The sequence below is a fragment of the Mesoplodon densirostris genome, chromosome 6 (genome assembly GCF_025265405.1).
Source record: "Mesoplodon densirostris isolate mMesDen1 chromosome 6, mMesDen1 primary haplotype, whole genome shotgun sequence".
Lineage (NCBI taxonomy): Eukaryota > Metazoa > Chordata > Mammalia > Artiodactyla > Ziphiidae > Mesoplodon > Mesoplodon densirostris.
The window spans coordinates 1,424,290-1,449,406 of record NC_082666.1 but is presented as its reverse complement, the minus strand read 5'-3'; the positions used below and the strand labels follow the sequence as shown (position 1 = coordinate 1,449,406).

The window sequence follows — 25,117 nt, the reverse complement described above, 5'->3', positions numbered from 1 at the left end:
ATCACGATTCACTCAAGTCTGAAGTGTTCACTATTCCCTAAAAGCCCTTTCTCAGCGGACACTTATCTGGGGGCAGTGGGCGAGGGCAGAGGAACAAACAGCACAGGGGCCAGGAGAGACCGAGCTGCTTGCTTTGGAGTGTGGCAGCCTCTTCCTACAAGAGCACTGCAACAGACTGGTTCTTTCTAGGACTCATCTTTGGCCAGGAAGAGTTTAAGATTCAATAGATGCATTTATTTAAAAATATAAATATGGAAAAATAAATAAAAGACTAGATTGAATGCCCCGAGATTTCCCCACATTCAAAGCCTAAATTTTTTTTTTTTTTACGAGACGGATTAAGACACAAAGCAATAACGGACTCTAAACCCTTTAAGAAAACAAGACATCCAGGCTGGTGGGGGCCGGCCTAGGCTGGCAAGGTGTGACATTCCAAGCCTCCAGCAGCCTCTCAGACCAGGAAACGTACCACTTAACGTGTAGCTAAGGTTACCTAAGCAAATGGACCCAAATGGACCGGGAGAGGAGAGGGAGGCGGTCTCGTGGGCCTGAGCCGCCGGCCGGCCGACCTCATCCCAGCCTCAGCTCGGTCCTAGCGTGTGCCGTGGGAACAGAGGCCCAGGGTCACCGGGCCCCCGGCGGCGTGCCTGGCGCTCAGACAAGGAAGGGCAGCTCTGGGTCTGGGTTTGAGGGGCTGCTGGGAGGCCGCAGACCCGGACGTGCAGACATAACAAAGGAGGTCAGGGCGCCTGGCCCGCGCGCGGGCTCTGCCGCTGGCTTCAGGGCACGCGAGCTGCTCACGGCCAGCCCGGCGTCTCCCACCGACAGCGGCCGCGGTGGGGGGAGGCTGCCCTGAGAGACGGAAGCGCCGTGGGGGCGTGCGGTTCTGTCCTAGCGGCGGGCGCCGGACCTGGGGCCTCCCGTCGGGCTCTCGCGGAGGAGGGGGCAGCCCCCAGCAGCGGTTCCTCAGCGTCCCAGACGGCATTCTCCTCCGTCTTCCCAGGTTCCTGGGCCAGACACCCTCCCGGGTTGCAGGTGACCAGTCCTCCTTCGGCAACTTTCCTCAAGAGACGGTACAGATGGCGCTGGAGGGCTGGCTCTTCAGCGCCTGCTGTCTCTGGATCTCTCTGGAAATCCGTCTCTTAATTCCTATCAGGTACAGTTCTCGGTCAAACTTCCCGGCAGCTAGCGGGATGCTGGGGAGGAAAGAGCCATCAGGGGGCACCGTCCTCCTGGCCTCTGTACTCGGGCGTTTGCTGCGGGCGGCACGTGGAGGGTGGGGATGGCCGAGGCCTGGGTCCCCGCGGCTGCCCCGACGGGCAGCACGGCCGCAGCCCAGCGCCGTGAGCCAGCGGGACGCTCCCTCCCGCCTGGGCCAGGCCTGCCTCCTGGCAGCTCTAGGACAACCCCAGCTGCCACTGGCTATTCCAGGGGTCCGGGCGAGGTCCCCACCCTCTGGCGGGTCACTCCCCTGACACCTGCTTCAGACAGCCTACGCCAGCCACCTCCACACGGGGCAGCTGGAACCCTGCTCCCCCCGGGTCATCAGGACACAGGAGACCAGGCCGTGCTCCCAGGCGGCCCCCCCACGCCCCCCCCACCAGGGCCCGGGAGTGAGGGGGGCACTGACTTGTCTCTCCCCGGCCTCACTCTGACCCGGAATAGGCCGTACACGGGGCGGTGGTCGGACGTCCTGATCCCGGGGCAGGAGGAGTACTTGACGGGACAGATGTCGTCCCTGTGGCGGCTCCTGTACATGACGCGGTCCTGCGGGAAGGGTCCCAGGGGCCGTCTGGCTGCCGGGCTGGACCGGCTTGCCTCGCGTTGGCTGCCCTTGAACGAGTGCCCGTGTCGAGGCCCCCCAGGAGGCCCGGCCCCCGCGCTCCCCCAGCCCTGCGGGCGGCTCACCGTGTACGAAGGGGTCCTCTGCTTGGAGGTGGTATCGTACGAGTCCTTCCCGATGTCAAACTTGTACGACGGCAGGAAGTGGATGTCCGGCTCCTGGAAGCCCTTGAAGATGGACCCTAGGACGGGCAGAGCCCCCACCTCAGAGCCGCGGCTCGGAGCCCAGGGTCACCCCCGCCCCCCCGGGGTCCCTCCTGGCCGGGCGGCTGCTCTCCCCGCCTCACCTCTCTTCATCTCCCGCGTAAGCTGGTCGTGCTGCAGCAGGGCCTGCACGCTGGCGCCCAGGTCCTGCTTCAGGATGGCTTCCACGGCCGCCCGCCCGCCACTCAGGCGGAAGTTGAAGTCTCCGAACCAGAAGACCCCGTCGAAGCGGGTGGTGACGTCCGCTGGGGCATGAGCGGGTGGAAAAGCACATGAGCCCAGCGCCTCCCACGCTCCTCAGCCCCACCGCAGGGCCGGGGCTCCCTGGGAAGCGGGTGGCTGCCCACGACGCTGCTGGGGCTCAGGGCTTGGGGTGGGCGCGTCCACAGCTTTCTGGGCTCACGCGGTCACGGGTCACGACTCAGGGAGCAGGCGCCAGGCCTCGCTTCGGTCAGCAAGCGACTTTCCAGACTTTTCTGACCTCGATTCTCAAAAGCTCCGAACAGCCCGTCTCCACTAACCCTCCAGAGAACGAGGCAGAAGCCGCCTCGTCTTCGGGGGAAGGTAAAGCTGCTCACCAGCGTCGGAGCGGTAGGGGCTGGTGTCCGGCACGTTCTTGGGCAGCGCCAGGCCCTGGACGGTCTTGCTGTAGTCCAGCAGCCGCTCGCCCACCTTCCCGTCTCCAGCTGCAAGGACAGCGCGGGGGGCCCTCTCCAGAGGCAGGTTTCTGAGTCCAGGGCTGGGCGCCCGGGGGTCCGTTGAAGGCCGACCCCCCCAACCCCAGCAAGCTCTAATCACATAGAGTCTGCACCGTGACCCTCACCACCAGAGGGTCTGGGAGTCCAGGGGCGAGGGACTTACAGGTGAAGTGGGACGTGATGAAGAGGAGGGAGGTGCCGAAAAAGGTGAAGCTGACGCCCAGGGCCCCCTTGGTCTTGATCTGCGACACGATGCGCGTGGTCACCGTGGAGCTCTCCACCTCTGCACGGAGGGAGCAGGGCTGACCGGGCCGGATGCAGCCCCGAAGGCCCCACGCGCCGCACCGCCTGCCCCCCACGCGCACGTCCGGCCCCCGGGGCCGCCTACCTGAGCAGAACCAGATGAGGTCCCTGCGGATGAGCACAGACATGTAGAGCGCCCCGTGGGCTGCCGAGTACAGCATGACGTAGTGGGGGCCCAGCGTCTCCTGCAGCCTCGTCTCCCACTCCCGCCTGCGGGGAGGGGACGGTGGGCGCGTAGCACGAAGGGGAGCCCGGGGCCTCCCTGGGAGGCCCGTTTCCTCCTGCACCCCCGGTGACAGGCTGGGTCCCCGACCCCTGACAAGAGCCGGGGGGCAGGAGGGAGGCCACCTTCCCCACAGGGCCTGGTGCAGTCGGGGCCCCTCCGCTCCGGCCAGGCCTCGCGCTGCTGCCCGTGTGCTGCCGGGGCCCAGCCCCCAACCCCCAGCAGGTAAACTGGTGACACAGCCCGGGCCGCAGGCAGACCCAGGAGAGGCGAGCGACGCCTTGCGCGGGCTGGGCTGGAGCCTGCGGGACCGCACTGCGCTGTGCCCTGGCCCCCACCTGCCCCCACCGTCTCCTGGAGCAGCCCTTCATTTACAAGATGAACCGCATTCCTTCTAAATTCTGCGAGTCCCCGTTGGAGAAGCAAACGATCCCGGTTCAGCCCAGGCTCGGCCACGGCCCACGTCTCGCCCCACACGGGGGTCTCGGGCCACAGCAGCTTCAGCCCCAGAGGCCCGCCTGGTGCTGCTCTTCACAGGAACCCGGGTGCGCCGGCGGCAGTGGCGGGAGAGGGGCGTGCAGCCCTACCTGTCCGAGCAGCCCTCCTGGACCCCGACGACGTACAGGTCCTGAGCGAAGTCAGCCTCGGCCGGCAGCAGGAGCTCGTCCAGGTTCGGGGGCAGCTCCTGTGGAGAAGCGGCGCCTGGCAGGGGCTGAAGGGGCCCAGCACGAGGGGCTCCTGCTGCCTGGGGACACAAGGCCGCTCCCGAGGCCACACATGGGGAGCCCCTGGCCCAGGCAGGCCGCCCACTCCTCCCCCAAGCCTGGCCTCGCCAAGCCTGCACCACCCCCTTGGCTGCGCTCTTCCCTCGCTGGGCACCCACAGGCCTGGCCACCCCCCAAGTGCACCCCTGATGTGCATGGGGCAGGGGAGGGAGACGCCCCCTCCCCTGCACCTCTGCCCTCACTGCAGCCCGCGGGAGGGCAGCGGGCACCCGGTTGGTGGTCTTCACCCCCCGACCTGCTGCCGGCCTTGGCCCTCTGGGCCCTGGTGTCGGCCACGCTGTGGAGACGCCGGTGGCTCCCCGAGGGTGGCAGAGGCACCAGCCCGGGCATCTGCCTTCACTTCCGCTCAGGTCGCTGTTTCGTGGGGGCCCGTCCAACCCAGCCCTGCCCTGTTCTCTCCCCACACCCATCACCCCAATGTCAGCCCAGGACATGGCCACTTCGATTCTCTGGACAGTAAGCACACTGGCACACGCGGACGACAGGAGGCGCTCAGGAAATGGCCCAAGACCCCAGTGGTGGCAACAGTGTTAGGTCACCCGCAGTCTAGAAGCCCATGGCTGGCCCCAGAATTGGAGCACCCCACGCGCAGGGATGGAGCCCCCTAACTGTGGGAAGGGACCCCCAGGAGACACGGGGTGGCTGGAGAGAAAGCCGGCGGGATGGCGTCCAGCAGGCTTCCCCAGAAATCAGCGTGCGGACCCCCAGCCTGCCCGGCTTCAGTCGCCCTGGCGGTCAGATTCTCGTTCCATTGGCACAGAAGTCCTGAGCTCCAAGCGCCCCGCCTTGCAGGCGGGATGGAGGAGCCCCTGACCGCATGGGACACACAGCGGGAAACAGACTCGGGTTCTGGTGTGGACGCCAGTCCAAGGTGCGCAGCGGCGGACTCACGTCCCCACATGTTTGCTGGGACCCACAGGGTGCACCCAGGAGTGGCCCGGGGCAACCCTAACGGCCTGGCCCTGTGCTGGGCATCTCCACGGGGAAGCCGTGCGTTGGGGAGAGGGGGCTCTCGGGGAATCTCCGCCCCTTCCTCCCAAATGTGCTGGGAGCCTAGAACCGCTCTCAAAAAATACTTACGGTGTGTCTGCAAAAAGAAGCATTCATGCCCCACTAGGCGGTGGAGAGGTGGGCGAGAGGGTATGACGGACAGGAGGCCCCTCCGCGGGACGGGGAGGCTGGGGGGCCCAGGAAGAACCTGGTGGGAACGCAGCGCCGTCCTGCGTTGGGGTGGGCAGCCCACTTACCTTCTGTCCCTGCATGTTCCACGTGGCCACGAAGAGGGCCACGTGCCGGTCTGGGAAGTAGCGGGCCAGCTCGTCTGCCCCCATCAGGGCCCCGCTCGCCAGGAGACTCCCCTCCAGGTAGCTCCTGCGGACATGGGACAGACTGAACCGGGGCCGGGGGGTGGGGGGTCGCAGCCCATGGGCCCAGGGAGGGGCCGGGAGCTCCTCTCCCAGAGCTGGGACTCCCTCAGGACCCCGTGGTCGGCACAGAACACAGTGCCGAGGTGCCCTGCTCTCTAGGGAAACCCGCTGTGTTCGCAGCGCTACAAACACCGCAGGCTTTCGGCTTCCCTCCGTCGCCTCCCGAGAGGAAGGGACGTAAAGGTGACATTTGGGGCTTTTTCGTGGAACCGCTAAGGGCAAAGCCCTGGAAGGGCCACAGAGGTCGAGGTGGGCTTCTGCACGGCAAGCAGACTTGGGGGGACGTGCGCCCTTGTCCGGGGCTCCGGCCTTTGCCTCGCCGCCCAGCACTGGGAGCTCGTAAAGGCTGCCCGTGACACACCTGTCCTCACAGGACCCCAAAGTTCAATCCACTGTGAGATTCTCATAGAATAGCGCAGGCAAATGGTGCAAAGTCTCGAACAGCGTCGCAGAGGCCCTAAGACAGCACAGCTAAGCCCCAGCTCTGGTCCTGCCCTCGCGCAGGGGGCCGCGTCTGACACCCGCTCCTTCCGTGAGCGCCGTGCAGGACTTAGGCTTCGAGGCCATCGGTCTGCCACCGCTTAACCCCTGAAAGCAGCCTCGGCCGGTGCCCATGTGCCAATGAGACTGCACTTAAGGGCACCAAAACCTGAGTTTCATGTCATTTCCACGTCATGGAAGAATGTTAGTACGGCCTTGGGTTTTTTTTTTCAACCACATGAAAACTGTTCCCGGAGAACCAGTAATAGGACCGTGTCTGGTCCGGTTCGCAAGGAGAGAGGGGAACCCGTGGGCTCAATCCAAGTTCAAATGTCTCACTTGCTGTTTTCATTCCAACTTGCTAAGGAATCCCTACACCTTAGCTTGCAAACCGGCACCAATCCCTTTGAAGGAGATGAAATCAGGACCCAGTCCTTACACACTCGCATGAGAAACTCTTAAACCCTGACCAAGCTTCGTAGGACATGAATTCAAGTACGTCAGGAGGGAGGAACCTCCCTGAGGTCACCCCACCATGCTGAGGATCCTAACCGGCTGACTGCTGCCCGCGGGGCTGCCTTCTCCAAAGCAGCCCCGTCCGCAGCGTAACCAGAAAGCAGCCCTTCCAAGGGCACAGTCTGCATCCCTTTCCTCAGTCCTCAGCCCTGACCCGGGCCACATCCAGACGGCCTGCGTGCAGCCCGCAAGCTAAGAATCGCTCCTACGCTTTTATTTTATTTGTAAATACTTATTTATTTATTTAGGCTGCACCGGGTCTTAGTTGCAGCACACGGGGTCTTCGCTGCGGCACATAGGATCTTTTAGGTGTGGCATTCGGACTTCTTAGTGGCGGCACGCGGGACTTAGCTCCCCGACCAGGGATCAAACCCGGGCCCCCTGCATTGGGAGCGTGGCGTCTTACTCACTGGACCACCAGGGAGGTCCCCTATGCTTTTAAATGGTTGGGAAAAACCAGTAGTCCGTGGCATGGGAAAGTGCCCTGAGATCCACCCTTCAGCCTCCCTGAAGGAGGCGTTCCTGCCCCACAGCCGCGCCGCTGGTGCCAGGCCTGGGCTGCTCTCCCACCCACCCCGGCAGAGGTGAGTGCTGCCACAGAGACCACACGGCTCCCACAGCTGAAACAGTCCCTACCCAGCCCGCCGACCCGTGTCCTAGGACACACAGAGGGTCTGGAGGTGGGGAGCCTAACAACCCACTGTTGGCTGCTTGTGTGACAGCAAAGCTGGGGATCTGATTTTGAGACGAGCTTCTCATTTTTGTGTAACTGGCGAGTCTACATAAATTGCATAAGATTTAAACAGAGAAATCATACTTTTTTTTTGGCTGCTCGGCCTGCGGGATCTCAGTTCTCGGGGCCGTGGAAGTGAGAGCGCCGAGTCCTAACCACTGGACACCCCGGGAATTCCCTGTGAAATACTTTAAACGCACGAAGAGAAACATGCTGAATTACTTTAACAAAGGAACCCGATTTGCCCTAAAACAGTGCCCAGCGCTGATGGAGGGTGCAGGAGGGAGGCTGGCAGCCAGAGGAACCACCTGCCTGGCTTTCACTGCTGGGCTCACCAAGGGCGGGGGTGGGTGAGGATTACCTTCCATCTGCCCCCTGACCCCAGAATCTGCGAATGTGACCTTATTTAGAAAAAAGATCTTTGCAGACAGATGTAATTAGTTAAGGATCTTGAGATGAGGTCCTCCTGGACGAGGGTGGCCCTGAATCCAGTGACCGCTGTCCTTACAGAAGAGGAGAGACAGACACAGAGGAGAAGCCGCATGAGGACGGAGCAGAGACCGGGGTGAGGCGGCCACAAGCCGGGGACGCCTGGGCCCCCAGCAGCTGGAAGAGGCAGGAAGGAGCCTCCCTGGGGGCTCGGGAGGGAGCGCGGCCCTGCCGCACCTGGGTTTCTGACTTCTGGCCTCAGAACTGGGACGGAGTAACTCCCGCTTTAAGGCTCTCAGTCTGCGGCGCTTCGTCGCGGCTGCCCCAGGGCACCAGCACAGAGACTGCCTCACTCTCCTCCTCCCCGGGCCCACGTCCAGAGGGGCTGGCGCAGGCCTGGTCTGGATGGGAGGGTGCGGCGGGGGGCGGTGGTGACAGAGCTCCCCCCGCCCCCCGGGGCCTCGGGCGCCCCGGCAGGAAGTGGGTGGCGTGGGGCCCCCAAGTCAGGGCCGAGGCCCGATGTGCGCTTCAAACAACCTGCCCAGCCCCGGCCGGTGCAGCAGGGGCCGTGAGAGCCAGCGGTCAGCGGCCAGGCCCAGCACGGACAGGGCCGGGGGTCGGGGAGAGTGCGGGATGGCCTTCCGAGTCAGTGTGGGCCCCACAGTGTGGCCCGACACCAGGCTCCCAGAGACGGTGGGTCAGGAGCGAGCTGGTGGGCGTGGCTGGGTCGGGCTCAGAAGTGCCTGGGACCCCGGTCCTGGTGAGCCCTCATGGCGCTGGCTCGGAAGAGGTGGGCAGAAGTGCGAGATGGGAGCCGAGCGGAAGGGTGGCGCCCGCCTCCCCTTCAAACTATAAACAAGTCAAGACGGACTAGTTACTCAAGCCCCCTGAGGCCCGGAGGCCCGGCATCCTCTGAGATGCGAGACCCCTCTCTTTGCCCATGGGGTCGGGGCCAGGGTGGAGATTGCTGGGCGGCCCTCGGCAGACCGAACCCGAATGTTGAGAAATCCCGGGGCGCTCCTGAGAATAGAGCGCACGAGTCGGGCTCTGCCTGCGCCCCTCCCCGCCAGAGGTGGGCCCCGGGGACTCTCCCCTCGGGGCAGCCCAGCCGCAGTCCCTGGGGCCCCCACCCGTGTCCAGCTCTCCATCCTGGAAAAGTGCCGGCATGTGCACAGGGCACAGCTGACTAAACCCTGGTCCTGATCAAAGCAGCTACGTGCACGCGGGTTCTCCGACCCACCCCGGAGCCCTGGGCCGACCTGCACACGTGGACGAGGGCTGTCCCCGACGGAGCAAGAAATGGGAAGGAAAACAGGGCCGCCCAGTGTGCAGAGGGATCTGCGTACCCCACCATCTGCTTCATAGAGCCTGTGGGGCTGAGACGCAAAGGAAAAGCTAGGGAGGGCCTGGGAGATGGGGGTCAGTGGAGGGAGACCCGCTGCAGCACCTCACACGCTTTCAGGGGAGGCTTCCCGTGGTTCTCACAGGGCTTCTGAAGGCTAACAAAGGCCACGGACGCAGGCCACGATGCCGCCCGCCCCCGAGGCCCTACCTGCTGCGGACGTCCTTGGTGCGGATGGGCGCCAGGAGGCTGAAGGTGGACCTGGCCGAGTGCAGGGAGCAGTCGTCACGGGCCAGGGGGCTCGGGGGCCGGCCGGGGCCCAGGCCGCTGTGGGCCCGGAATGGTCTGGCCTGCCACCGCAGCTGGTATTCCGCGTGATCCCAGTCCACCTTGTTTGCTGTCCGCAGGGCATCGGAGGTGACGTTCCAGTCCATGGCGGGCAGTGGGCGTGGGGGAAGCAGGCTGGCCAGCCGGGGGCTGCTCCCGGCCGAGGCCCCATCCCGGTGCAGGAGGTCCAGGGAAGTGCTGAGCATTCCGGAAAGACAGTTACCCCGCGAGGAGGGGCCTCCACTGCCCGGGGCCCTGCGGGTTGTGGGGATCTCCTGCAGGGAGCTGCTCAGGCAGGGCGGGGAGCCACTGCGGGCAGCAGGCCCGGGGGCCTCGTCCTGCAGGGAGCCTCCGGAGGGGCTGGCCCCATTCCTCGCGGCCAGGTCCTCACGGCTGGTTCGAAAACGCCTCTTCCTCCAGCCCTTCTCATCCAGGGACAATGCTCGCTCCAGCCTGGGCCTTGGCGGCGGCGGCTTCGGACTGAAGGGTCCCCCCCTGGCCTGTGGGTCCTCGCTGCCGACTTGCGCCGGGGTGTCCAGGGGGAGCACTGGGCTCTTCTCGGGTCCCCGACGGTCGTCAGCGGCCGGGGACCCCGGGCGGGCGGCGAGGTCTTCGTCAGTGTTTGCAAGCCGCCCCTTGAGCATTCTGACTTCAGGCTGCAGATGCCCCTGGGCGGTGGGCTGCTGGGCGGCCTCCGAGTGCCCCAGGCTCGCCAACTTGGACGGCACAGTCCAGGGGCCAGCCCTCACACCGGCGGCAGCCTGGCCGAGCCGGGAGACAGCTCCTCCTGGGGCTGCTGGCGACGTCCAGCGTCAGGGATGCGTGGTCAGCCGTCGCTGGGCGCGCTGCGGAGGAGAGAAAGGGCAGCAGCTCCCCCTGGGGCTGGGGTGGTCCAGCTGGAGCACAGCCAGCTGCTGCATGGCTGGGAGCCCTGACGGTCTGGAATCCTCGGCAAGTACCTAAGGGAAAACCACGCGATTGGCCTTCCACGACTGGGGCCCCGATGCCATTTAATGATCCTGGAGGACAGCTGTGGTGCAGGGTGACAGAGCGGACAGGCCAGCAGCAGTCCAGCAAGAACAAGCACGTCGGCATCCGGGCCGCCGCCTCCTCCTAGGAGGCGGGTGAAGGCCCAGCATCTTAGGAAGGAGAGAAGCCACCCTCCTGACAGGGTTGCTCCTCACGTGGGGAGCCAGGGGCGCGACCCACTGAGAATTCCCGCCCCCAAGGTGTAGGCACGGCCTTGGCAGGGGTCCCGGCCCGCGCCCCTTCCCCCGGGAGCCCGGCGGCCTGGCCTCGCTCACCTGAGAGCCCACCACCATCGCTCGGCCCGCAGACGCCGCCTCGAGAGCGGGCGACCCTGAGCGGCCTGGGCAGCAAAGGCCCCTGACTCAGGACTGCGAGTCGGGCCGGCCGGCTGCGCGCTCCCCAGGGCAACGACCGCCGCGGAGCCGCGGGGCTGGGGGTGGGGAAGGGGGACGAGACTCGCGCCCGGGATCCCCGCGCCCCGCCCCACGCCAAGAATCCCGCAACCCGATGCCGCGCCAGGGATCCCCGCGCCCCAACTCCAACCCAGGGTCGCCCCGCCCAGTCCTCGAGCCCCGCCCAAGGCCTCCGCACCCCCGCCCAGCGGTCACTCCGTGCCGAGGACCCCTGGGCCCCGAGCCCCCGCCCCGCACCTCCTCCAGGACTGCCGCCCCGCACCCCGCACCCCGCACTCCTCCCGGAGGTCTCTTCCCTCCCACACCCCCGCCCGGGGTCACCGAGCCACGCGCCCCCACCTCGGGGCGCCGCCTGCTCCCCAGCCCCGCGGGCTTCGGCGGCCGCTCCCCGGCAACCGGCGGGCAGGGCGGCCCCGGCCCCGGCGCCCGCAGCGGCCACTGGCGGCCGGAGGACCCAGCGGCGCCAAGCGAGGCGGGAGGGCGCCCTCTGGTGGGCGCCAGGAGCACCGCGGCTCCCTTCCCCGCGTCCGCCCCGCTCCCCGGTCCCCTGCCCGTCTTCCCCCGCCCGGAAGCCCCTGCTCTCCTCTCCGTCTAGTGGGGACCTTCCCTGCAGAGGGGATACTAGGAGGCAGAGCGTTGCCCTGGGCTCTCATTGTCACTGCCATCAGGATGGGTCTTCCCATCAGACCCGCCCGCCGCCCCTTCTTCCTGGGAGCCCCTAACGGGCGAGTCTGGCAGAAGACGGGAACCAGTGGCCCGGGGCGCCTCTGTAAGCCAATCAACAAAGGGCGGTGAGGCCAGGGGCTCCCCACGGGCTTCCAATCAACAAAAGGAGACATGGTGAAAGGGCCTGAGAGCGCAAAATATTTTATTGAACAATGTGCATTTAGGAAAAATAGCAGCTCCCGCCTCGGAGGAAGCTTCTTGAATCAAAAGTCGCTGGCAGTCAAACACAGAGGACGACGGGCAGGGCTGAGGAGGAAGCCGAGGGCGCCAGGTGGGTTTCGGCCCAGGAACTGCACCGAGCGCTGGCCCTGGGGCGCGAGAGACTGCCCGTCGGCAACGTCGGCCTCTCCCAAAGGGACGAATCAGTGAAACATTCTGGAAACCGTTCTGTGAGTCCTTCCCAGACGGCAGGTGGCCCAGAGCGGCCCGCGCGGACCCCACCCTCACACAAGCCCTACCCTTAGACTAAAGCCCCAACAAACCATGTTCCCCCAGCGTTCTACAGAAATTATTTCCTAATGATTTTTTTAAATATTTAAATCTTTTCCTTAGACTGAAGAAGAAAGTGAACAGTTTTAAGAACAGTCGATGAAGCCTTAAAGCTGAGTCCACCAGGAGGAGGTCTTCCTGTGCAGGTTCACAGGCTGAGTCAGCGTATTAGCCACGGAAGGTCTCGGTGCAGAAAGATCAGATTCCAGAGCTTCTGACAAGAAATTATTTTAAGCCACTTTCTTCAAGATGTTACCAACTCCTTAAATGACGCAATGGTGAGAGGAAGCCAGACCACTGGACTGCAGCGTGAAGGCGGGCCAGAACACATGGCCTCAGCTGGTCCGCAGGGAAAAATCCAAACCAAACTCACCAGTCACAGTTGTGACACTGGTTTATTAACTCGGATCAGTCACATCAGAGCACGAGGCCCCTGTGGCTCTGTCCCAGCGATGGAGCCACCCCTCGTTGACAGCAGAGCCAGGCCCTCCGGCTGCGTGGAAGCGTCATGGTCCTAGTGAGGCCACAGGAAATTACGCAGGGCTGGACACATCTTCGCTACAGGAGATAAACACACGTCAGCAGCGAGGGCCGCTCTCGAAACCTAACGGAACTGTTGCTAAATGAAGCCCGTGTTTCCTTTGAGACGAAGCATCCTTCCAGGTTCAACAGCGCGAGGTGGGGGCTGACCACGGTGGGGGCTGACCACCTCAGGACGTGCACCCCTGGCCGCGTTCCTCTCTGAGTCAAAGGTGCACTGTTTCCTTCCAGCGTCTTGAAGGACCCCTGGGATTTATCTGGCAATAATTCACCGTTAGGTTTTGAGAGATGCCTTAGTTACTGAAAAGCAAAGTCCTCCCGTAGCCAAGATGTTTCCAGCTTCACTCAGTGTAACATCCTCAAATGACTGTGAATGTTGGATCCTTAAATCATTCCTTCAGGTGTAAGATTCTAGTAAGTCACAGATTCCCTCTTTTCATCCAGCTTCCTGAAGGTGTGGAATTAATGCTGGCGACACTTCATAAATCATTTCTGAATCACTGCATCTGTCTCCATTTGGGAACAGACGGGAGTCGCAGGCAATCAGTCTGAGCCCTTGGTGGAATAATCACTTCAGGGTTCCAAATGCCAGTCCAGGACAGGGACCATTCTAGCTCAGTATGCTGGGTACTTCCTCTGGCCAATCCTTCCCATCCTTGAACTTCCAGAGGCAGCAGAGGCCTGAAACGACAAGGGACAGCACTGAGCTCCGCACGCCCGTCCCCGACGGCGGGGGGGCCCCCTTGGGGAAGGATCAGCAGGTCTGTGGAACAAGCCAGAACAGATCGTTCTCTCAGCAAACAGGCATGTTCTGTTCGTTTTATTCTGTTTGCAAGCCCACGGTCACGGACCAAGTCAGTAGCACATCTTGGCATTCCCTTTAGAGGTGCCTGCAGCTTGGTTAGGGTGGTGGAGTGAGGCTGACTCCAACAGCTGGGTGTCTAAAGAGCCCAGGGAGAGCGTGGTCTGGCCTGCCACCGAGGGGTGCAAGGGACGCCCAGGGGAGGCCGTGGACAGAACACAGGCGCCTCCTCTTGCTCCCGCGGAAATGCCAACTGAAATGACAGTCAAGGGGTTTTTGTAAAGGCGTAAACTACAAGATGCAGGTTACAGGAGAGAAGAACCCAACTACCGAATCGTGGAATGGAGAAGCAGATGGCAACCAGGGATGAGGGAAAGGTGCAGGGGGCGGGAAGGCCCGCCCCCGAGGAAGCCCGAGGCCAGGGACACGAGGCGGTGAGGGCAGGTCTGCCTTGGGACAGGCCGGGGTCAGGTGAGGCTTTGCATCCCGAAAGCCAAGACCTCCCCGCAGACCTCTGCCCACCACCCTGCGCTCCCCAGACTGGCGGCCAGTCCATCCTCCACAAGCCAGAGCCTGGGAGGGAGAGAAATAAAAGGAAGCATTCACGACCTTCCCGGCCTGGAGGTCACGAGCTACCCGGTGAAGGGAGGCCAAGGCCAGCATGGGGGAGGGAGTCAGGCCCACCCCACAGCAGTGTCAGCAGGAACCGGCAGGGGCACCCCCGCCCAGGGCCGCGGCAGAGGTGGGAGGGGGCGAGTGGGCGGGTCAGGGTCTCGCCGGGGGAGCCCCCACCCCGGGGAGACCGCAGGGGCACTTACCTGTGCGAACTGCGCAGGGTCGTAGAAGGGCACCGCTGCGGCGGGGGGAGCCCCGGGAGCCTGAGAAGCACAGAGAGCTCACCTCAACAACTAACAGTGCACGGCGGCTTGCTTCATTTGCAAATACAGGCACTATTTCTGAGAAAGGGTTTATGATATCAATACTTTCAAGTGTGCCACGGAAGCTGGTCAAAGATACTTCTTGCAACGCTGTATTTAATTATTTAATGGTTCATAGAAAAATGGTAAAAACCAAAGCAACATGCAGAGTACGATGCTTCAGAACCAGAGCACACACGTGAGGGGGCACGGAGCTCCGAGCGGGCACTCAGTGCCAGGGTGAGCCCTTAGCAGGTGCTTCTGACTGCTTTAGACCTCAGGTGTCCAGCTACAAAATCCAGCGTTTTAATTCACAAATAAAACGAGTCACATGAAGCCTTTCTGCCAAGCCGAGGGAAAAGCTTAGTGCCCCAATACGCAGAGAAGATGAAGTATTCCTTTATTTCCCACAGCGTGACCCCGGACAGCTGTCACTGCCCCACTCTGCCTGCCTACAATAAACCTGCTCGTGCTTGATCAGAAAACAGAGTTCTCTCTTTCAAATGAGAGCATCCTGACCCAGGTGGGCTTCTGACACACACACACTCTCTCTCACACACACACTCACACACACACACTCACACTCACACACACACACTCTGAAGCTATGCCTATGGCCAGTCATTTGAAAAAACCAATTCAGAAAGAGCACAACCACAGAACTTGTTCGTTCACTACAAGCTTCTTGGGGTCGGTCCAACTGTTGATGTGTGTGGCTATTCAACGCCACCCTTTAAAAACTTCTGAAGAAAGGAACACTGCATCCTCAGGCATGTGATGGCTGGGAGGTGACAAGTCATGTCAGTGGCCAGGGGCACGATGACCGACCAGCACAGCGATCTCAAAGGAAAGACAGACAACCCCGTTCAAATCCATGTCCAGTGCACACGGCCAGCCACAGGTACCTGGTTAAAATGCTGGCTCACTTCACGTGATAACGAGCTCAGTGAACTACAGCGCGAAAGCTACAAAACAGCAAGAACACACAGATACAGACAAATACAAAAATCAACATGCGTGTCACTGCTCCAAGCTGGCAGTTTAATTCCAAAGAGCTTTATGATGCTGTTAGAATCAGTACAGCTCGATGGGAAAAAAGCCAGAGTTAGCCTGAAACTCCTATTTTCATGTACAGTTTTTACTGGAAACGACCCCCGGTTGCGGGGAGGGAGGTCTGCCCAGACCTGGGCCCAAGGCGGCCAGACCTCATGCCCTCTGAGGGACCGAGGACAAGAGAGCCCGGCAGAGGGGCGAGCCCGGCTGCCGAACACACACGCAGCCCCTCACCCTAGCCAGAGTTCCCAAACAACTCTGCGGAAACAAGCGTGACTTTTTTAAGGAATACAACACTTTCTGAGTTCTAGAAAGTTTCTAAGCTGCCCTCTTCCTACCCATTAAGTTCGTTTTAAAGGGAAAAGCCATCTGGACAATAAAACGAGGCTCCTCAGCCCAGACCTTCAGCAGACGCGCTCATCGGGCGCTGTTTACCTCTCCTCCCTGGGAACCGTCCGCTTCGGAGGGTGGCCGTTCAGGTCTAGGGAGCGACGCCACAGAACTGAGCACCTGCCGGGACAACAGGGAGGCCGGCTACTGCAAAGCCCGTGCGTCGGAGGCACCCACCGAGGCAGGACCACCCAGGACGGCCCGCTCTACCCCACAGGGCGCTCCTGCTGAGGGGTCAGGAAAGGGTGTCGCGTGGACCTGCTATTCCAACACCTGCAGCGCATCCTTACTGAGCGCCTGCCGTGAGCCCCACCACAGCCCTGTGATCCGCGCTCTCGTCGGCCCGTCCACAGGGCAGGACGCTGAGGCTCAGAGGCGCTGAGCGACCCCCCACCTTTAAAAAGCTAATTACTGGGGCTTCCCTGGTGGCGCAGTGGTTGAGAGTCCGCCTGCCGATGCAGGGGACACGGGTTCGTGCCCCGGTCCGGGAAGATCCCACATGCCGCGGAGCGGCTGGGCCCATAAGCCATGGCTGCTGAGCCTGCGCGTCCGGAGCCTGTGCTCCGCAATGCGAGAGGCCACAACAGTGAGAGGCACGCGTACCGCAAAAAAAAAAAAAAAAAAAAAAAAAAAGCTAATTACTGGAGAAGCAGGGCTGAAATCCAGGTCCATCCAACCTCAGAGACCAAACTCTGAACGACTGCGTTGCACATACACATTATAATCATTCAAAAAAAACCCTCTTCACTGTAAAAAGTTCAGCAAGACAAAATTACTAGGTAACGTGCGTGTGACCCACACCGTAAGCCCTGTGTACACAAGACTCTGCAGAAGGTCAGGGCCGTGTCTCGGGTCAGGGCAGGAGGCAAATTCCCACTGCCTGACCCCCGGCCTGGGCCCATGGCACCACTCACCTTGGGCTCCGAGGCGGGCTCTGGATTGGCTGGCCCCCCCGCCGGTGCCTGCCCTTCCCTGCCAGCCCCCTCGGCGGGCGGTGCTTCCTCTGCATCTGTGAAGGGGACAGCGGGGGAGATGGTCACTCGTCCCCCGCGTCACCGGGGCCCAGAGGGAACAGCCCCAGGGGAGAGCTCCACCCAGGTCCTCAGGCAGGCCAAAGGGAAACAAGTCCGCAGACAAGTACAGGGGAACCTCGGGCGCTCTGCATGTGGGTGAGTAGTTAGCTCTTCTTAAAAGAGGATTAAGGCCAGAGGCTCTCAGAAAGAGGCCAAAGGTCAGAAGCTGCACACAGCTGCTCCCGTGCTGCCTACCTGGGTCTGGTCCGAACAGCTGTGTGGGAATCGGGAGCGGGGCCAGTGGCGCAAAGAAGTCCGCGGGAGCAAGGGCTGGCTCGCTCCGCTGGGGGCCCCCCGGGTTCAGAACGTCCACGTAGCGCGCTCGGGCTCGGGCTGCCACGGGGAGAGGGAGCGAGATCACCCCGCCGTCCTCCTGGTGTCCAGAGAGCACTGGGCCAGGCTTCCGCTCCCGGGGGCGGCCGGGCCCGGAAGGGGGCCCCTCCTGGGGCACACCTGCTTGGCTTCTGCCCGGGCGAGGGGTCCCACTTCACACCACGGCGCGGCCGACCGCATCCGCTCCGCCCTTAGCTCCCCAGTGGTACCACAGTCCGCCCAGGAACGCTGAACTCTCTAGAGAGCTGGCCCCCCACCCCCGGGGACTCATCCTCAGAACACCAGTCCTCGTCCTGGTGGGAAACTAACTACCCCCTCACGGGCACGGTATCATCGCTGAACTCTGGCCCGTCTGTAGGACAAATAAATTACCCAAGTGAACTCTGATTTCTGGTTGGCCGTCGTTACCTGCTTTTCTAGAATACATGTTCACAGCGGTTCTGGGGGGCCCTCCAGGGCCAGGGTGGGCAGCTTGCAGAGCCTTGGGAAGGGATGTGGGAGGTGGGGGCAGAGCCTTCTTCTGCGGAGGGAAAGACCGCTGCGGGGTCTGCGCACCGACCCAGAGCCCACGGGGACCCCTGCAGACGGAGGCCCCTGCCCAGGGCGGGGCTCCCCGCCCAGCCACAGCAAGCGCCCGGATCCCGGCTCACCTCCTCCTCCGGCTCGTTCGTGTCCACCCAGCGGTTCTTCTTTTCATCCCAGACAATCTGCCACGATTGTGAAAGGTAAAAAGAAAACTCAGTAGCAAAAGCTGGACAGAATCAGAAATCAGAACCTGACTGCTTCCGAGGCGCTGGCTCAGGTCTGCTCCGGAGCCGGGTCGCTCCACGCAGACAGGCGGGCGGACGCGCTGCTGCAGGACCCACCGGCACCCCCCGGCCCACCCGGCAGGACGCACCGATTTGTTCTTGTCGTCTGGCAAGTGAGCTTCTGTCCTCTTCTTCACAGGCAGCCAACGAGAGAACCAGGACTCGCTGCTCTGAACATAGAAACCACCAGAACAACCCTGAGGACGTGGCGTTGAGGGCAAAGAGCCCAACACACAGGGGCCACGACCGAGCCTGTGGGGCCCACGCGCGAGGGCGGCAAAGCCACAGAGACAGGAAGCAGCTGTCGGGCGGGCTGGGCGGCAGCGAGCCTGGGGGGCAGGGCTTCAGTCTGGGAAGACGAGAAAGCCCCGGGATAGGTGCAGGACAGCGTGCTTGACACCCCAGAGCCAGGCACTTACAACAGTTAAAGTGGTAAGTTTTCTGTATACTTTACCACACTTAAAAAAAAAAATAGAACAATAGCTTGCCTCTTGGAGCTTTTCATGTCTGAATGCCAACAAATGAGCAGCCTGAGACATCCCCCCGCAGGAGTGGCGACGGCGGGGGAGTCCGCGTGGGCTCTAAGAAGAGGCCCTCGCGCTCCGAGGCTGGCAGAGATTAGGCCTCAGGGACACTGACTTTGCTCTTCATACGCTGCGCGTGACGTCTGCCACGAAAGGCAGAAGCAACTCACACCCCCCACCCGCTTCTCTGAACCTGCGGCAGAGCAGGCGGCCCCAAGCCGAGGGGGGGCGGGGGAGTCCCTGGCACATCACACCCCGTCTGAAGGTCCTGCTGTACCTCACGGCCCGCGCATGGTTTGGATCACACTTGTGTTTACGTAAGACAGTAGCCGTTAAAAGCCACCCACAGGCTGGAGAAGGTGTGCACATCCGGCAGGACCTGCGTCCACAACACGCAACAATGCCTGCCGACCTCTGAGGACCCCACGAAGGACGGGAGGAGACCTGAGCCGGCCCCACACAGATGCGGATGGGGAGGGGAAAGAAGCACACAAACCCACAACACAGTGTCTCTAAGCCCAGCAGAATGGCCGACAACGCAGCCCCCGGGGCGAGGACGGGGCCACTGAGGAGGACGGGCTGGCAGGACGTTCTACAGCCAGACACACAGCTGTCCTGTGACCTCGGGATACACCCAAGAGAAACAAGGGCATCTGCCACCAAAAGACAGACGAGAACGCTCACGTGGCTTTATTCCTAATAATCCCAAACTAAAAAAACCCACGGATGTCCTGCATTGGGAGAAAGGATACACAAACGCACGGCGTACACACACGATCGACATCACTATACAACGATGACAAGAAGGCACCTCCTTCACGTGAAGCTCGGGAATAGCTGAACCCAAGCAGTGGTGACAGAGGTCAGCGCAGAGACCACCCTCTGGGGAGCGCGTGGACGGGCCCTGGACCCACGGGCGTCCGGGAGGCCAGCACGGCTGCAGCTCTGAGCGGCCGGCTTACACGTGGACACGGACACAGAAACACTCGCGCTTCACCACACGCTTACTGCCCCCCAAGAACACGCTTGGCTTGATTTAAACAGAAACATTCCTTCTCCTCGCCTCAGCGTGAGGACGGGGGAGCCGAGCCCCTGCCCAGCCCCCGGCCCCACCCAGCTCGGGGCTGTGGGTCACCTTCTTAGGCTCCTTGTTCTCTTTCTTGGCTGCCTGGACAGGTCTCTTCACGTCGGGCGTGGGCGTCAGAGGCAGAGGCGGAGGCGGCTGCAGGGCCCCTGAGCCAGCGCTCCCCCAGCCCGGAGACGACTCGGAGCCCTGGGACGTCCTTGAGGAGCCCTGTCCCAAGGTAACACGGAGCAGGCTCACCGGGGGCACCTCCCCAGGAGCTCTTAAGGCTTCACCGAGAGGCTACGTCACTACGGTGAGCAGAGCCAGGCAAGGTGGGGCTGGTGAGAGCGGCCCCGCTTCCCCGGGGCCGACTGGGCTTAAGGGCAACGTTTTCTAGGAGCGTCACGGCACCCACGATGCGGATTCGGGAATTCTGTGGGGTTGCTGGGCTGGAGGAGATGGGATACGTATGTGCACCGAGGAGAAGACTGGTTAGAGGGGGTGGCAGTGGGCATTTTAAAAGACAGAAGCATTTTAAAAAAATATTTATCCCAGGGTTGAGACTCTGTTTTCAATACAGTTAAACTCTCATTTTTACTTTCAGAGGGACAGAATATTTTAACGGTGGAACACGTAAGGAGAGTTTACACTACAGCAATCGCCTGCTGATGGGATGCCCCAAAAGAGCAGGGTATCTGTAAAGAAGCTTCCAGAATGCAGTTTATATAAAAGCCTTTATCCTCCCACCCCCCATCACTGGGATCACAGCACACCGAGGTGGTATTTATATCAAGCATGTCTGATAAAATGAATCTTGATTTTAAGACCACTGAAAATTTTACGAATCCTATTGTAGAAAGAGATGCAGAAATCAGGGAAGTTTTCCATTTTAGAAAAATTAAAATTGACAAGGTAGTTTCATTGTAGATGAGCGTTTCTTCTCCTTAAAATACCTTTTACACTATTAAATTACCTTTTCCCCTATTAACGATTTCATCAGCTCTTCACATTTTAAGGATTCGTTTTCTCTTTAAGAAACGATTCAAAAGATAATCTGATAATTTTAAGTATCATCTTTCTACTTACAACTTAAGAACAAAGAGTTTGAGTACTTATTCAGTGGAGTTAATGAAAATTAGCTTAAAAAACAAAAAAGAAGTGGGAAAGTACCACATTGGCAAATTTTCCGCCGAAATCCTCCTCTCCCAGCTCTGACAGCGCGTCTCTGCCGGGCGCCTCTCGTGGCATCACTCCTGTCAAGGGAAACGAGAGCCCCTGTGACCGCGGCGTCACTAAGCCCACAGCAGAGGGAGCAGGCGCGGCCGAGAGACGCTGCTGGAGACAGTGCAGCCCCTCCTGCCACGCCTCCCGATGGGGGCTTCACAAACCAAGAATGGAATGTTCCTCAATACGTGAAAATAGTTTCTCTTTTCAAGCCAGGCCGTCCAAGTAGACAGGTGGTCAGGGACAAGACCGCCCTCCAGAAGGAGGGTCACGGCCTCCCCAGTGAGTTCACAAAGGCTGCAGGTGGGCGCCCCCCGGCCACACCCTCGACACCCACTCCCACCTCACATCCCAACAAAAGGTCAAGTCACCCATCTTCTATCAGCTTCTAGAACTTTCGGCACACACTAAGGAACGTGCTTTGCTCCAAGTGTGAACGACTTAAGCCTCTCCTACCAGTTAGCCCCTTCAACACCAAAGCCAAGTTCACTCTGCTCTCCAGACGGCACCTCGCAGACCCACCTGCGTCCTGGCTCCTGGCCTCCGGGAGCAGATGTTCAGTCTCTTGGAGAGATGGTGTGCCAGATGGCAGGCCAGGCCCTGGGTACGGAGCCACAGGATCAGGCACAGAGGGCTCTGGAAAGCCAAGTGCAGCCCCTGGGGGTCCAGAGCCAGGCCCCAGCTCGACAGAGCCCACGGGTGGTGGCACTGGGAACATCAGCACCCTGGCGGGGAAGGCCGGCTGACCATCAGGGAGCGTCAGTGGAGCTGCGGGGAGACGGCGGAGAAGAGAAAGCCTGAGGTTACGTGCTCACTCCAGTGACTTCCGCAGGGCGCGTCTCCTTCATCGAGGGCCAAGGAACCAACCGTCCAAGCACAAAGGCTGAAGCTGCCGGGCTGTCACTGGTTTAGGGAAGCGGGACACACATTTTTCAGGGCCGAGGGGAGGACCTCACTCAGCACAGCATGGGGCGTGGGCTCTAAGCCGCAGCACGACCCCGACACAGCCCAGCAAGCAGCTGCCTGGCCCAGGGCCAGCTCTGCCTTCACTGAGTCCCCCCCACCCCACCTCCTGCACCACCCGCCCACTCAGCCAGACCTTTAAGGCTGTGAGACCCAGTGGGCTCACCAAGGGAGGGGGGACAAAGAGAAAGCAGAGGGCCGAGGTGGCGGGACAGACGGCCCGACTCTCTGGGCAGCAAGACAGGGACGCTCCACGTTCAGAAGCAGGTGCCCAGGGCGGCGCGGGCTCACCTGAGGGCAGCAGCCGCACGTCCTGGCCCAAGTGGTCAGCGCCGGGCACAGGCGGCGCCAGCAGCACGTTGTCGGTGCCTAGGCCCGCCGGCTGGGCGGGTGCTGGGCCATCACAGGGCCCCACCTCGGAGCGTGGCGAGCTGGGACAGCGCGGGCGGAAGGCTCTGTCCAGACTCCACGCCACAGTGCCCTCCTGAAGGAGAAGGACCTCAGGCGTCTCCACGCCGGCCGCCGACCCCACGGACCCGCTAGCCTCCAAGAGCACCTTCCCCTCCCGGACACCGGGTGCCGCTAGAGCTGCGCTGCTCACACCGCCCCCTTCAGCGTGAACACAGCTCCCCGTCGGGCCCCTCGACTAGACCCCAGCGCACCTTGACCTGTTTCTCCATGAGCTGCAACTGGACCAGCCAGGCTGGCTCCGTGGTGGCCTCCTCCTCCGGCTTCTCCTTCAGCTGAGGGTCAAAGAGGCGCAGCTGGGAGGCGACCTGGAAACACACGCACATGAAGACCCTGTTCCCACAGGTGACAGTGGCCAAACCGTGCCTTCAAACCCACTGGGATGTGGAGCAAGCGCGTCTGCAACGTCAGAGACGCAGCCCTCGTCCGCTGCAGGAACCTTCCTGAGGCGGGCTCACGCGGCCCGTCCCGGGCCGCCTGGAGCGTGAGCGCCCACCGCGCCGGCCCGCCGAGGCCGCGGCATCCGGACCCGCGGGAGCTGAGCCCGCCTCTGCTCAGCTCCACTCACCGAGATGCCCACCGCCCTGGCAACGCTCACGCTCTGGGGGGTAGCAGGCGGGCACGGGCCAAACACGCCTGACCTCGCGTCAACTGCTGAAGCTGCCAGATGGAAACAGGGTTCTTGAATCACCCTGTTTCTGCAGGTGTCCCGAAGTTCCCGTGATAAAACCATTTTGGTATCAGATGAACACATTCCACAAACGAAGCTCCAGGAGAGGAGCGCCCTGACACGGCCCCCCAAGTGCCGGGCGCCAGTGGGTGGGGGGTCACGCGGTCTCCGTCTTCCGGAGCGAGAGCCTGGGGCCGCGGGGCCGCAGCCGGGACCCACCTCACGCTGCGGCCCCTGGAACCTCACAGCGCTAAGCGCGAGGCGAGGACGCCTCGAGACACGAGCCTCCTGCAGGCAGGGTCCTCCTCACGCCCAGGCTCACCTCCACGTCTCTGCACGAGACGCCCCAAGGGCTCCTGTGCTGCACTGCAAAACACCAACTACCTGCCCGAGAACACGCAGGATCTTAACTCGGCCGAGCAGGCAGTCCCGAGCGCCCTCTGGTCACGAGCACTGCGTGACCACGTGGCCCCATGTGGCGCCCCGTGCCGCGCAGGGGCAGCGACATCGAGGAAGATGTTACCTGAACCAGCTGGCTGAGCAGCACCGGGGAGTGTCTGTGGGGCTGCGCCAGGACGCTCTTGGCAATCACCTCGCAGTAGTGGAAGGCCTGCGTGGGGAGCCCCATCTCAGCCAGGCGGCAGCAGTAGATGAACTTGAACACCTGGGACAGACAGGCGGTGAGCTGAGCGGTGCTCCGTGCCCTCCCCAGGCCGACGCCCCCCCGGACGTCTGCATCCCCCGCTGTGCGTCCCCAGCACCTGCCCACAGCAGAGCTGGGCCCGCTCCCTGAGCTATTTCACATCAGAGTAAACGACTAAGCTTCTGAGAAACTCACTTTCTCTCTTCAACACCCTTAACAGAGCCGTCGGGGCTCTCGACCACCGAGTGACCACGGAGTGACCACGAGGCACCACCACGCGCACGCGCCCCGCGATGACCGCCTCTCGGGAGCCGCCAGCACGGTCACCCTGCTCTGCTGGCACCGACGCTCTGCCCCGTTTCAGACACACACTCACAGTCCCGGTCAGATACCACCCTCCCAAAACGTGGTCCACAGCTGATAGAAAAGTACTTGAAACCAAACACTAAAAGTTTTTAGTACTTAAAACATTAAGAACCAAAATGCTAACAAAATTCTCAATTCAGCAAGCTTTAATTCTCGAACGTTACAGATCAAACATCTCCACGAGATTTCCGAAAACACTTCATTGTTCTTTACGTTTTTTGAATAAAACCCCTAAACGACTGCGGTCTTGTCAGCACCCACTCCCCCCAGCACCCCGTCAGAGCTGGAGCCGTGGGGCCCCACCCACCTGGAAGCTGGGTAAGGAGCAGGTCTGCGGCCCCAGGGACTGAGCGTACTCATAGGCTTCTGTCCTCTGAATAGCTTCGTTGGTCGCGAACTTTAAAAATGGCAAACTGTGGAGGACACGGGCGGCTGTCACATTTGAGCGGGTCACCGAAGCACCAGCGCTCCACGCGCCCGTCTGGGTTAGCCATGGGAGGGGCTTTTCCTTTCCAAGGGAAACGGATGCCACTATACCTATGCAATTCCTCACCTGTGGTTTGATCCAATTAAGACAAGTTTTGTGGTTTTCTTGGTATAAACCCCAAATCCAACCTGGGCCACGAGGTAGCAGAAGTGCGCAGCGTCAAGGAGTCCCCTCGAGGCTGAAGGTACGTAAAGCAGGCAGGCCTCGGTCACAGGGTCTCCCAGAGATCAGAGCGCTCACAGAGACCCCAGACGGAGGGACAGTCTCTAGTTCCCGAGCATCTGACGGCAGCCCCAGGCCTGCCTTCTATGTCGGCGTCTGACCTACCCAGAGTGTCCCCCATCGTGGCCATCGCCCGGGCTTCCACGTCCACGTTGTTGTTCAGGTTGGACAAAACCATGGCCAGGTGCGGCCGCCAGTCTCCCCACTTCTCATCTCCACAACACTGAAACCAGAGACAAGCAGAAAACCCTCATCCTTGGAACACACTGCCATCTTAACTCTGCAGTGCTCAAGCTCCAGGAGCAGGATGGAAACGCTGGCCTTGTGGCCTGGGAGGCGAGCCCTCCTGGGAGCGGGCTCTGAACAGACGGCTGAGCTGCGGAGGCTGCCGTGAGGACCCCCGTACTGACCGTGGACGCGGCTGGCATCCGCCCGGACATCAGCTGGTAGACCGTCTGCAGAGGGTCGTTGATCGGAAGGCTGTTGGCGAACCTGGGCAGACGCGAACAGAGAAGCCCTGACTCAGCCTGGTTCAGTAAACAGGACACGAAAAACTAGTCTGGTCTCATCTCAGACGCTTTGGTGACTGGCTTGACGCTTG

The 25,117-nt window shown here is 61.8% G+C and overlaps 2 protein-coding genes across 11 annotated transcripts in view; both read right to left on the bottom strand.

The window, feature by feature from the left end:
• Positions 1–212: 212 nt before the first annotated feature.
• On the bottom strand, positions 213–11,166 carry INPP5E (inositol polyphosphate-5-phosphatase E). Of its 7 annotated transcripts, XM_060101985.1 has the most exons (12): positions 11,091–11,141; positions 10,614–10,768; positions 9,193–10,268; positions 5,303–5,426; positions 3,858–3,955; positions 3,133–3,257; positions 2,908–3,027; positions 2,625–2,732; positions 2,130–2,291; positions 1,909–2,024; positions 1,631–1,767; positions 213–1,196 (listed from the first exon to the last, which is right to left on the bottom strand). In XM_060101985.1, exons 3-12 carry the CDS (start codon positions 9,951–9,953, stop codon positions 1,064–1,066), a joined length of 1,884 nt encoding a protein of 627 aa, XP_059957968.1. In that variant the 5' UTR covers positions 9,954–10,268; positions 10,614–10,768; positions 11,091–11,141; the 3' UTR covers positions 213–1,063. The 7 variants fall into 7 exon arrangements, with proteins under 7 accessions (XP_059957968.1, XP_059957966.1, XP_059957969.1 ...); XM_060101983.1 differs by lacking the exon at positions 10,614–10,768 and having other exon boundaries at positions 11,091–11,166; XM_060101986.1 differs by lacking the exon at positions 10,614–10,768 and having other exon boundaries at positions 1,673–1,767; positions 11,091–11,166.
• A 436-nt stretch (positions 11,167–11,602) lies between these two features.
• The window catches only part of SEC16A (SEC16 homolog A, endoplasmic reticulum export factor), a 32,164-nt gene continuing 18,649 nt past the window's right edge, over positions 11,603–25,117 (bottom strand). For 2 of the 4 annotated variants that reach the window (XM_060101978.1, XM_060101977.1), the window contains exons 13-31: positions 24,927–25,008; positions 24,622–24,739; positions 24,361–24,472; positions 24,115–24,220; positions 23,322–23,462; positions 22,323–22,436; positions 21,952–22,144; positions 21,220–21,465; positions 20,644–20,726; positions 19,543–19,701; positions 17,973–18,053; positions 17,725–17,781; positions 17,483–17,594; positions 16,937–17,074; positions 16,583–16,677; positions 15,714–15,788; positions 15,131–15,190; positions 14,127–14,186; positions 11,603–13,187 (exon numbers count right to left, since the gene is read on the bottom strand). In XM_060101978.1, the coding sequence (XP_059957961.1) occupies positions 13,122–13,187; positions 14,127–14,186; positions 15,131–15,190; positions 15,714–15,788; positions 16,583–16,677; positions 16,937–17,074; positions 17,483–17,594; positions 17,725–17,781; positions 17,973–18,053; positions 19,543–19,701; positions 20,644–20,726; positions 21,220–21,465; positions 21,952–22,144; positions 22,323–22,436; positions 23,322–23,462; positions 24,115–24,220; positions 24,361–24,472; positions 24,622–24,739; positions 24,927–25,008 (2,098 nt within the window). In that variant the 3' untranslated portion in view covers positions 11,603–13,121. Of the gene's footprint in view, positions 13,188–14,126; positions 14,265–15,130; positions 15,191–15,713; positions 15,789–16,582; positions 16,678–16,936; positions 17,075–17,482; positions 17,595–17,724; positions 17,782–17,972; positions 18,054–19,542; positions 19,702–20,643; positions 20,727–21,219; positions 21,466–21,951; positions 22,145–22,322; positions 22,437–23,321; positions 23,463–24,114; positions 24,221–24,360; positions 24,473–24,621; positions 24,740–24,926; positions 25,009–25,117 lie in introns of those variants that run through there. The other 2 variants (XM_060101979.1, XM_060101980.1) reach the window with 2 other exon arrangements.

Coding starts and splice junctions, on each gene's coding strand:
- INPP5E (XM_060101983.1), bottom strand. CDS start 9,953: ATGCTCAAGGGGCGGCTTGCAAACACTGACGAAGACCTCGCCGCCCGC. Junction 5,427..9,192: donor ACCAAGGACGTCCGCAGCAG/GTAGGGCCTCGG, acceptor CCATGTCCGCAG/GAGCTACCTGGAGGGGAGTC. Junction 1,197..1,630: donor GTGAGGCCGGGGAGAGACAA/GTCAGTGCCCCC, acceptor TTTCCTCCCCAG/CATCCCGCTAGCTGCCGGGA.